The 12718-nt window shown below is 37.0% G+C and overlaps 1 protein-coding gene across 9 annotated transcripts in view; it reads left to right on the forward strand.

Annotated features, from left to right (window-relative positions):
* LRP1B (LDL receptor related protein 1B) overlaps positions 1–12718 on the forward strand; it is a 2140503-nt gene that overhangs the window by 710089 nt on the left and 1417696 nt on the right. For all 9 annotated transcript variants that reach the window (XR_007920674.2, XM_051849575.2, XM_051849574.2 and 6 more), the window contains one exon: positions 12086–12223. Coding sequence is in view for 8 of the 9 variants with exons in the window: in XM_051849575.2 (XP_051705535.2) it covers positions 12086–12223 (138 nt within the window). In the remaining variant the exon portion in view is untranslated. The remainder of the gene's footprint in view (positions 1–12085; positions 12224–12718) is intronic.

A 12718-nucleotide genomic window follows, 5' to 3' on the forward strand; every position in this document is an offset into this window, starting at 1 on the left:
CACTAGCATTGGGTTTAATGAACAAGAGTGCTGCAATGTCAGTCAATCATGAAACAGTGATTTCATTTATTTATTTTCTTCTTTATACTAATCACAAATGGTCAGAAAACAAGGCAGTCCATAGGCCTGATAAATTTCGTGTTTCTCAGACCATGGTTAATGACAATACTTGAATACATCCATATATGATGTCTCATTTGCCAGTTTTGTCTGAATTCCAAGTGTTTCCACATCTTTTTTTTTTTTTTTTTTTTTTTTTTTTTTGAATTGTAAAGCAGAGGCTCAGAAAGAATGGGGTGGGGTTGGAGGTGGGGCGGATCTTCCATTGATTGGTTCATCCTGCAGATGACTGCAAACAGCTAGGAATGGTATAAGGCATAGTCACGAGCCAGGAACTCCATCATGTTTCCCATGTGGGTGTCAGGGGCCCAAGGACTTGGGCCATCTTCTGTTGACTTCTCAGGTACATTTGCAGGGAACTGGATCTGTAACGAAGCAGCCAGGAATCGAATGGGCACTTTGATATGGGATGTTGGCATTGCAAGTGGCTACTTAACCTGCTTTGTCACGATGCTTGTCCTAAAGTGTTTACCATTTCTGTGTGTGACAGTGTTATGACTTAACCTGTGTTAGTTGGATTCAGACGCCAATTATCAATTGAAATGATAAAAGTGACTCAATATACTCTAAAGTTAGCAGAAATCACACACATGCACACACCACACATACCTCTGTATATTAACATAACTGTGTTTCCTGTTGTGATCCAGAAACTTCTGTAGGAGTCTGAGCTAGTCATCTATTTATTCATGCCCTAAACATTTTGGTTAGGACAGAATTGCTTTACCATGGCACAACGCCTTAAGTGACCAGGCGTCGTTTTCATGTATTAGATACCTAAATACTGTTTGGTATGTTAAATGCAATGAATTTTCCTACGCATAGATTTTTAAAGAGTAAAAACTAAAGAGAAAGGATTTTTCAACCTTGAAACAAATTACCAAAGCTGAAAATCTCTTTCCTCGGGGCTTTAAAAAATAGGACAGATGTCGGAGATGGCTTAAGGGTGGTGCAGCTGGACAAAATCAATCACCTTTACAATCTTCCAGTTCCTGAATCTTCACAACACCCATTTGAAATAATGTAAGCACCAAAACCATTACTAGAACCTGTTTTACACAGAAATTATTTGAGTGGGCTACTATTAGATTGACTACATAAGACTCTTTAGAGATTCTTCTTCATGTTCATGTATCCTCAAGTGTAACATACATTGTTCTAACAAATGCTGCAAATTTAATATTCTTCTGGTTAGAAGCTGAAGTTCATAAATCCAATTTGAATTGGATTTTAAATACTATATTTAAATTGGATTTTAAATACTATAAATCTCTTATTCTAAAATTAATATTTTGTTAGTAAAGAAGCTCACATGCAACACTAAATTGTGCATTAATAAAAGAAAGATATCATGAAATAAGCATTGTTGTAAGAAAATGGCATTACTTTGTGTTGATATAGTGAGATCCAGTGTCAACTTTAATGTTAAGTGGATAGATCTACAATATTTGGTATATATCCATGATGTGTTAATTTTCCCAAACAACATGGAGCTAATAATATTGTTCACATGCTTTACATTTTTGATGTGACTTAGATTGCTGTAACTGTTTTAACAGTGGTGATAATTACAGTAGCTGTTATGCCACACTACTTCCAGATACTTAGCTGCCTAGGAATTATTTTTCCCTCTAAAGAGAGGCCTGGTGGTTGAACAATGGTTGGGACTTCTGAGTTTGTATTACAGTGCTTGGGTTCAGTCTTTGGCTCCAGCTACTGATTGCAACTTCCCACAGATGTGGACCCTGGAATGTAGTGATGATGGCTCAGGTGTTGGATTCCTGCTACCTCTGTGGGAAACCTTGGTTACATGTTAGGCTCTCAGCTTAGGGTCTCAGCAGTTGGAAGCATTTGGAGATGATCCAGCAGATTGGAGCATTTGTGCTCTTTCTCTTTTCCTCAAAAAAAAAAAAAAAATACTGAAAATGATTTTCTGTAATGTACCCAAGATATTTGACCGGATTATATGTGAAAAACATTCTTTAAAAAAATAAATACAAGATTAAGTATTTACATTCAGTAAATAGAATTCCTGAAATGTTAAATGTAACTGGGTTATAACAACACTAAAAACTTGGTCCTCAAGTGGGCATTGTGGCACAGTTGGTTAAACCGCTGCTTAGGACACTCACATCCCAAATCAGATGTGGTAGGTTTAAGTCCCAGCTGTTCCATTTCAAATCCAGCTTTCTTCTAATGCATATTTGGTGACAGAAGATGATGGACCAAGTGTTTGCACACTTGCTACCTATGTGGGAGATGAGGATGGAGTTTTGGATTTCTTGCTTTGATGTGGCTTAACCCTGTCTATTGTAGTTATTTGGGGAGTGATCCAGCAAATGGAAAATCTCTCTCCATCTCTATCTATTCCTCTATATCCCCTGCCTTTCATATAAAATAATTAATTTTTTTAAGTGCTCCTAAGTAGTTCAAGGAAAGTTAACTTTAAGAAACTTCTTGGGGCCAGCATTGTGCATAGTGGGTTGAGCTTCTGCTTGCTATGCCGGTATCGCATATTGGAGTGTTAGTTTGAGTCCTGGATGCTCTGCTTCCCATCCAGCTCCCTACTAGTGTGCCTGGGAAGGTAAAGGGTCCCAGGTATTAGGACTCTTGCCACCAATATGGGAGACCTGGATGGAGTTCCAGAATCCTGCTTTCTCCCTAGATCCCTGCCGGCAGTTGTGACTATTTGTGAATTGAACCAGAGCATGGAAGAATGATCTGTCTCTGTCTCTGTCTCTCTCTCTCTCTTCCTCTTCCTCTTTCTTTCCCCATGTCACTTTGCCTGTCAAATACATGAATGGGTAAATCTTTTTGAAAGAAGAAACTTGCCATATTTTTAAGAGTTATAGTATCTTCAATTTAATAAAGGGAATTTTCTGAAAAGATTATATGTTCAGAAGCCAAGCTTTTTGAGGTAGCCTGTCAATGGGAATAATCTTGGGTAGGAATTATGACTCAGAATATTATATTGCTAACTGGGAAACCTACATCCTGTGTCAGAATGCCTGGGATAAAATCCTACCTTCGCATTCTGCTAATGCATGCTGGGAGCCAGCAGATCATGATCCAAGTGGGAAACCCAGAAATTCCTGTCTCCTAGCTTTGACCTTGTTCAATGCTGGCTGTTGAGAGCATGTCGGGAGGGACACAGTAGATAGACCATCTCTCACTGTCTTACCCAGGCTCTTCCACTTTCTTTACTTGCCTTTCAAGTAAATAATAAATGGTTCAATAAAACTTAAAAAATAGAAATTATCTTTTTATTCAGTATTTTAAATAGTACTTTACTAAAAACTAACTCTCAAATAATTCCTCAAACTATATCAGTTTTCAGAATCATAGATAACCAAATGAAATCCCATAATTTTAAATTTCTGAATTTTGAAAATACTCTGATTTTGGGTAATCATTTTACCTAGCAAATTAATGTTGTTGATTTTGTACCAACTTGTTACAATGGTATTTTTTCTTACTACATTTTGTTACCTAATATTATAAAGTAGAAGAGGAAAATTATTAAATGAAAGATTTTGGCCTCAAGAAATACATGAAAACCTTCATATATGAGACAGTTCATAAACCATGCAGAGACGTATCTAATTAAAAAGTAAAACTGAGCTGTAGGCCGGCGCCGCGGCTCACTAGGCTAATCCTCCGCCTAGCGGCGCCGGCACACTGGGTTCTAGTCCCGGTTGGGGCGCCGGATTCTGTCCCGGTTGGCCCTCTTCCAGGCCAGCTCTCTGCTGTGGCCAAGGAGTGCAGTGGAGGATGGCCCAAGTGCTTGGGCCCTGCACCCCATGGGAGACCAGGAGAAGCACCTGGCTCCTGGCTCCTGCCATCGGATCAGTGCCGTGCGCCGGCTGCAGCGCGCCGGCCGCGGCGGCCATTGGAGGGTGAACCAACGGCAAAGGAAGACCTTTCTCTCTGTCTCTCTCTCTCACTGTCCACTCTGCTTGTAAAAAAAAACAAAACAAAAAAAAACCAAAAAAAAAAAAAACTGAGCTGTAAACAAGGTAAGTTCATAGAACAAAATGTAAGCAGTGACATCTGCAAAAATCTCCCACTGACCTAGTGTGTCCCAATGATAAATCACTTGCTCCTTACAATATTTGTGTAAGTTAGATGCTGTTATTCCATTTTTCAAATATGGAAGAAGAGTCTCATTCATGATTGTGTATCAAGTAGCAGAGAAAATTGCATTTCAGGGTTTTAGTCTTTAAGCCTTCTATGTGTTCCACTATGCTATGCAAGTCTTCATAAAGAGAATTTAATGGAGAGGCCAGGATTTGAGGCTGACCTTGAAGGATTTTGTTGGGAAAAGAGAAAAGAGGCTTACTTTCCAGTTGATGGTATTGCATAAAGAAAATTCCAGAAGTATGAATAAAATTTCTATAGCTTAGAGATATGGAAGATGATACTTTATGAAAGATGAAACTGAAATAGAATATAAATATTGAAGATAAATAAGTAATGCTAACTAAGTTTCAATTAGAAAATAAAATCATGCCACAGTTTTGTTGGTTGTGGCCAGCTTTTGCAGACTCTTACAATATTGAGAGTGGTGATGAGATGAAAGCAGGTTTTGTCAAACCTGTTCTGAGACTGCATTGCTTGTGGTTATGGAAACTTCCAGCATGTCAGCAAGAAACAGGAAGTAATCAGGAGTTTACGTGTGCTGTACATTTGCACAACTGTACTTGTATATTGAACACCAATTCTATCTCAAGGCATCATGCTAGGAATTTGAATTACAGAGAAATAGGTGTGAGAAATAACCACTAATAAAAGATATTTCATGGTCTAATGTTGAAAATACTTGAAATAATATAGACAAGTTTTTTAAAGGACCATAACTTTTGCAAAAGTCAGAAAGCTTTGTGGGAAAAAGACAGCACCCTATTCAGGGATCATTATATGTTTCCCAGACAGAAGAGGCAAGGAAGTTGATGATACAATGTCTATAGAATGGTGTGAAAACCAAGAGTAATGTGTCTAGAGTCTACAGGGCATGAGAAAGAATAGTAGAGAATGAGTGTAAGAGACAGAAAATCTTCTCAGCTTTTCAAATACTTTGTGTCACTTGGGCTTCACTGCAAGCAGACCACAGAGACCCTGAAAAGAACAAGTCAGCAGAATGTTGGAAGCAGACCTAAAAGGGAATGAGAGAATGCAGCAGGTGCAATCTAGGTTTGATGAAATTTCAATAGTAAGGTTTGGGTTTTTGGGTTTTTTTTTTTTTTTTTTTTTTTGCTTATTTTTAATGTAGGTAAAAAGTAATGCAGTTTGAGGGAAAATTCAGTCCTTCAAAGGAACTTTATTCTGATGTGTTGGTTAAAAAAATTGGATGAGATAGGCCGGCGCCGCGGCTCACTAGGCTAATCCTCTGCCTTGCGGTGCCGGCACACCGGGTTCTAGTCCCGGTCTGGGCGCCGGATTCTGTCCCCGTTGCCCCTCTTCCAGGCCAGCTCTCTGCTGTGGCCAGGGAGTGCAGTGGAGGATGGCCCAGGTGCTTGGGCCCTGCACCCCATGGGAGACCAGGAAAAGCACCTGGCTCCTGGCTCCTGCCATCGGATCAGCGCGGTGCGCCGGCCGCAGCATGCTGGCCGCGGCGGCCATTGGAGGGTGAAGCAACAGCAAAAGGAAGACCTTTCTCTCTCTCTCTCTCACTGTCCACTCTGCCTGTCAAAAAAAAAAAAAATTGGATGAGATAACATATGGAGAATTTTGAAACGCTGGAAAGATAAAAATGGGAAATACAACCAAGATGCAATTCTTGATAGTGAAAAAAACACAAAAGTTGAATAGATCACAATGTGAGGTGGACAGGTGGATAGGTGGACAGGCTAGGGAGGAGCAATGCTATTTATGCTATGATGATATTGTGATGAGTACAGATGTTTGACTGTATCTTCTATTATATTAGAAGAAAAATCTCCCCTTTTTTAATAGAACACACTATTTCAGTTAGCTTAACCAGAAAATGCATTTGATGAGACTTATATCTTTTCTTACATCTTATTACTGACAAAGGAAAATGTTTGCTGTATATTTAGAGAAAATAATGTAACCATTCAAAAGGATATGGGTGAGCCATATGGCCACCCTTGCATTATCATAAAAGACTTTTGTGTAAAAGGTTTAGTTTAAGAAAGAAGCCCTTTCAACTTATTAAGTAAGGCCCATAAATAATTTTAAGGATGTATTTTATTTATTTGAAAGGAAGACTTACAGTGAACTCAGGGGGCTTCCATAGCCTTGGCAGCTCATGACAAGAGCCTAGGGTGATTACTGATGCCATAAACAAGAGTGTCAATTTGTTAAGTCAACAACAGGAGTCACTGTGCACTTACTCCTCATGTGGGATCTTTGTTCTTAGTGTGCTGTACATTGAGATTTAATGCTATAACGAGTATTCAAACAGTATTTTTCACTTTGTGTTTCTATGGGGGTGCAAACTGTTGAAATCTTTACTTAATGTATACTAAACTGATCTTCTGTAAAAAAAAAAAAAAAAGAAAGAAAGAAAGAAAGAAATTATCAATTCCCAACTTGACTTGACTCTCACTGGGATTAAACATGACAATAGGTCTGATCTGATTTCATCATCATTTAAAAAATCATCTATTATTTTTCACTTTATGTTTCTGTGTGGGAGCAAACTGTTGAAATCTTTACTTAATGTATGCTAAACTGATCTTCTGTATATTAAGAGAATCGAAAATGAATCTTGATGTGAATGGAAGGGGAGAGGGAGTGGGAAAGGGGAAGGTTGTGGGTGGGAGGGACGGTATGTGGGGGAAGCCATTGTAATCCATAAGCTGTACTTTGGAAATTTATATTCATTAAATAAAAGTTTTAAAAAAAAAAGAAGACTTAAAAAGAGAGACGGGTCTTTCATTCACTGATTCACTTCCCAAATGGCCAATGCAGCCAGTGTTGTGCCAGGCTGAAGCCTGGAGCCAAGAGCTTCTTCTGGGTCTCACATGGGTACAGGGGCCCAAGTACTTGGGCCATCCTCCACTGCTTTCCCACGTATGTTAGCATGAGCTGGATTGGAAGTGCAGCTTCCAGGAATCGAACCAGAAGCCATATGAGATGCTGGTGCTGAAGGCCATGGCTTTAACCTGCTGAGCCACAGCACTGGCACCCCATAAATAATTTTAAAGTATAAATACTATTCTTGTGTTTTAAGTCCCTCTAATAATGGAGTTTTAAAAGTTACTACGTTTTAATTCTGCTATCTCGGGTAGGTCAAAATTAGATTTTAGGGACTGGAATTTTTTTTTATAACAGATTTTAGAAATTTATTTCAAAGGCACAGTGACAAAGACTGATCTTCCAACTTTTGGTTCACTTCACAAATGCCCACAACAGACAAAGCTGAGACAGGTTGAAGTGAAGCCAGTAATTCTATCAAAGTCTGCAAAGAGGGTGGCAGAAACAACCTACTTGAGGCATCATCTGCTGCTTCCTCAGCACATCATTAGGAAGCTAGATCAGAAACTTGGAGTAGCCGGGACTTGAACTGGGACTCTAATATGGGAAGCAGGTGTCCAGAGCAGTGGTTTACCCTCCTGTGCCCTTGGGAATGTTTTCTGAATGCGCATCACTGAAATCTGAGGTGACAGTCTCATTAGCACTGCTGTGTTTATTAAAGTTTTGAAGTAGCTTTGTACTATTTGTACTTGTCAACTCTGTCCTCATTCCAGGTTCCCCAAGTCCTCATAACTGAGCAGCTAAGGACATAATGGCAGGCATGCAAGGGAGGCTCTGTGTTCTTACTAAGCCATGTGCATGATCTCTGTTGGTGAACTATTTTGAATACCTAAAAGTCTTGATCAAAAGAATCAACATAATCTCGGGAATTCATGCAGCCTCTACCCATATTAGCAGGTTTCTGGGGGAAATTTTGATAGGGACACCCATTGTATTTCTCAAATCCTCTTGTCTGTTCCCATTTTCCAGAAAGAGCAATAAATACTGGTTTTAGCAGAGTTTTTCGACTGAAATAGCCTAGCATTACTCTAATGGGTTTGAAATACTGAGTCCCTCAACTATGAGCTGAATTCGCCAGGCCTAATAATTTCTGCTATTTACTTCAGTGTATTTTACAAATATTGTCATTATCTTAATGTGCCTTGATATGAAAATTTGGGAAGGACTGGTTAAGGTGGTATCTCTCTAGTCATGGTCCAGCTGTCTTACGGGCTACCCAGTAGTATTGGAAACCAAGCTTATATATATATAAATATATAATATTATAATATATTCTAGAAATATATTATATAATATATATTTATATATAAATATATATTTAAATCAAAGACATAGGTGACTACAGTGGCTAGTCTATTAAAAATATAAACCAACTTTTTGATTCTCCTGAGTTTCTCTTTTTTTTTTACATGTTACTGTTAGGAATTATCTAGTTATTCTACACATTTCTTTTGCGGAATCTAAGCATTTTTCATATTTTCTGAAAATCTCAGTAGTTGCACCAATCTTGTAGGTCTTGGTGTGTATTTCACCTCTATTATCGTGTTCATCATCTACTTGATTTTAAAAGTGAAAAATCTTATTTGAGCTGGTGCATGTCAAACTTTTTAAGAAAACTTACTGTTTGTAAGAATTGTGGAGTCATCTAAAACTTGAAACCTCCCCCAGGTTCATGAAGCAGTCTTTGTGTGGTTTATTTTTAGACTTCTTACAGAGTAGTCTAAATATAACTTGCCTAAGCATTATTTTGACACTAACGCAAGACTGCATGTTTTTTACATTTTTAAGAATCAGCCAATTAATTTTACAAACAACTCCTTTATTCTTGTGATCATAGAAATGCATAGATTCTCAAGATTAATTTATATTTTTAAATTTTATTTTAAATGATTTTGTGTTAATCTTACAAATAGAAGACTAAATAGTCAAAACCTTTGAGTGAATTGTTACATTTTTCTCTTGTAATTGGAATTAAAAAATATGTGTGTACATATTATGTAATACATAGAAACAATTATGTATATCTAGAAGTATTGATACTCAAGGAAACATGGTACTGTAAATTGTGCTTCTGCAGTGATGGATATTTAACAAAACTAAAAGCTCTATATAGTAAAAATTATATCAATGTATGTGAAAAAGTACAGAGAAAACTGTTAGTGACAGCACTTCAACTAGTGATGCTATATCATAAAAATTTGTTTCAAATCCTTCAAAACACAAGCGTGAAAGCTGTTTTAACAGGAAACAATATCCCTTAGGCTTTTAATTATTATTTTGTATGGTGTTTCAAAAAAGTATTACTTTTAACAGTTCTAGTTATTTTGTTCCATTTTGCTTGTATTTTTGCTGGTTTTATTTTTCCAATTCTAGCACCTCAGTCTGTTCTGCAGTTCTAACTTTGTGTATGCTAGAACACATTACATTGACTACTTCATTATTATTGGTTTGCCTCAACTCAATAGTGAAAGTAAAACATGAAATTTTGAGCTGTTTTTTTTTCCCCCCTTTGGGACTTTGAAACAGAAAAGAAATTTATCCAGTATGAGTGTTTACCAAAAGGCAACTCAGTTTCTTGGGAAATATTGCACTTAACTACGATAATACCAACTATTTATCGAGTGCTTACAGGTGCTATGCTAAAAGCTTTTGATGCAGTCTCACCATAACCCTGTGAAGTACAAAGATGGTGTATAATGTGCTCAGGCCATTCAACATTTAAGTGGTGGGGCCAGGGTGTTACTTAGCAATCTTACTCCAGAGTCTAACCACTCTACTACTACTAAGACACATTTATTAGGTCAGGAACATATATTGAATTCCTGCTCTCAGCCTGTGTCTGACAGTGTTCAATAATTTTCAGTTAATAATTTTGTTGGGATTTATTTGCTATTTGTAGCCCTTGTCCATGTTCCTGCTGAACAACTGTCTTTCTGCTTGATGAGCTCTTGGAGATTAAGCCTTTGATTAAAAAGTAAATCAAAAATGAACTCAGAAACTTATAAAAGGAAGAAACGAAGGTCAAGGAAAGGAGAATGGTGGGGGGAGTACTTATATTCTAAGAATTGTATCTAAGGTCTTTATTTCTGTTCTCTTTATATTAATGAAAGTAAATAAATCTTCAAAAAACTAAAAATGAGTTGACATGCAAAAGAATCCTACCCTTTTGTCTCACCGATTATGTTAATATCCCATGGTAGTGACAGAGCTATAATTAAAACCTTTGTATGGCTGACTATAGAATTCGGGTGTTATAATTATCTAAATAAAGTTAACATTACTGTAGCCATATTGAAATCCGCACTTTAGACTTAGGAGAAATGGATTCCACTAAGATTCACATGGGGAACTTGGATAGTGCTTGTAGAAATATGGATAGATTTGGGATTTAGCAATCTGAAATTCAGACATATGGCATGCAATTTGAATGTTTGATAAAGATTTGGATTTCATGAACTTTGAGAAAAGACAAAGACTGTTATTTTCCAGGTTTGTCATCTTCAAAGGTTCAGTTAGGAGGCTTGGGTATACACTGTGATGTAAACATGTTTATACCACCAGCAGTTACACTCAGTAAGACTGCTTTTTAAAAACACTTTATCAATTTCATTGAATTATCATTGTTCAGTAAAAAATTAAATTAACTCATATATAAATAATATTACAACTAGCTATTCTTCATATTCTTAAAGAACAGATTAAAAGTAAAATAACTTTTTTTGAAGCAAGCATTGTGGTGTAGCAAATTAGGCCATCACCTGGGATGCCAGCATCCCATATGAGAGCTCACTAGAGTCCTTGCTGTCTGTTCTACTTCATATCCAGCTCTATGCTAATGTGCCTGGAAAAGCAGTGCAAGATGGCCCAAGTCTTTGGTTACTGCCTCCCATGTTGTAGACTCTGGTAGAGTTCCAGTTACACTTCAAAGTTGCAACAGGAGTCACTGTGCACTTACTCCTCATGTAGGATCTTTGTCCTTAGTGTGCTGTACATTGAGATTTAATGCTATAACTAGTACTCAAACAGTATTTTTCACTTTATGTTTCTGTGTGGGAGCAAACTGTTGAAATCTTTACTTAATGTATGCTAAACTGATCTTCTGTATATAAAGAGAAACAAAAATGAATCTTGATGTGAATGGAAGGGGAGAGGGAGTGGGAAAGGGGAGGGTTGCGGGTGGGAGGGACGTTATGGGGGGGAAGCCATTGTAATCCATAAGCTGTACTTTGGAAATTTATATTCATTAAATAAAAGTTTTAAAAAAAAGTTGCAACTCTTATATTCTATTGAAAAATACCATTGAGAGAAAAGCATTCACTCACTGAAGTTAGACTATTAAACAATTACATGTTTCATGTCAAAGAGTACTTGTGAGCAAAGGACAAATGAAAAGTCTTTGTCCCAGCTTTGGCCTGGCCCAGCCCTGGTCGTTGTGGTTTTTGGGGAGTGAACAAGCAGATCGAAGATCTCCCTCTTTCTCTCTCTCTCTCTCTGGCTTTTAAATAAATCTTAAAATAACTTTTAGATTGACAAACTTCATCTAAATTCCATTGAAACTTTTCTGTTCATATTACCTTATATAATTGTACAGGATTCCTGGCAAGAAATTGTTATTATTCATATTTCACAGATGAGGAAATTGACACTCAAGGAATTTAAATTCCTTGCCTAACTTGCAGAACAATGACTCAAACCAGACTTCCTGTCAAAAATTATGCTACTTTAGTGATTGAAAAGAGTATTTGCGGTTTTAATGAAAGATTTTTAAAAAGTACAGTATTTCATGTCTCATATAGTTATTAAAAATTAGATTTTTAATCACATGGGCTAATTTTGATGTCATTGATCTATATTCTATAATTTTGTTATATAAATGAATGCTATTGTGTCTAACAGTTTGAGTATATAAAACATGAAGCTAACACATACCACTCTTACCCTCTTGTTTTGTTCTTGTTTTTTGCAGGTCCTGAGGCAGTAGAAATCAAGTGCCCCTTGAATCACGTTGCTTGCCTTGGTTCCAACAAGTGTGTTCATTTATCCCAGTTGTGTGATGGCATCTTGGACTGCTCTGACGGTGATGATGAAGGGATACATTGCCGGGGTGAGTCCATTTGCAATTGCATTATTGAATATTGCATAGCAATGACACTTCAGAAAGAACCTAGACTCTCTTTTTCTTTAAGCATGAATTCGATTGTCAGACCCTCAATATGCACTTCAAAGTTGCAACTCTTATATTCTATTGAAAAATACCATTGAGAGAAAAGCATTCACTCACTGAAATTAGGCTATTAAACAATTACATGTTTCATGTAAAAGAGTACTTGTGAGCAAAGGACAAATGAAAAGTCTTTGTCACAGCAGATTGACTACACAGTTTATCAACTTGTTTCTATGAATCTTTGCTGAAACGAATTATTTGAATGAATACTGGTGCAACCAACTATTTTAGCGGATGCGTTCATAGTAAAGTGGTTCCTTCAGATTTTTTCCATCATTTGATGCTATGATGTCTTTTTGAAAATCAATGTGTACATTCTAAAGTGCTAAAAATTTTATCTGTCTATGAGTGATATAAGGGAGAAACAATTAGAAT

The sequence above is a fragment of the Oryctolagus cuniculus genome, chromosome 3, assembly GCF_964237555.1.
Source record: "Oryctolagus cuniculus chromosome 3, mOryCun1.1, whole genome shotgun sequence".
NCBI lineage: Eukaryota > Metazoa > Chordata > Mammalia > Lagomorpha > Leporidae > Oryctolagus > Oryctolagus cuniculus.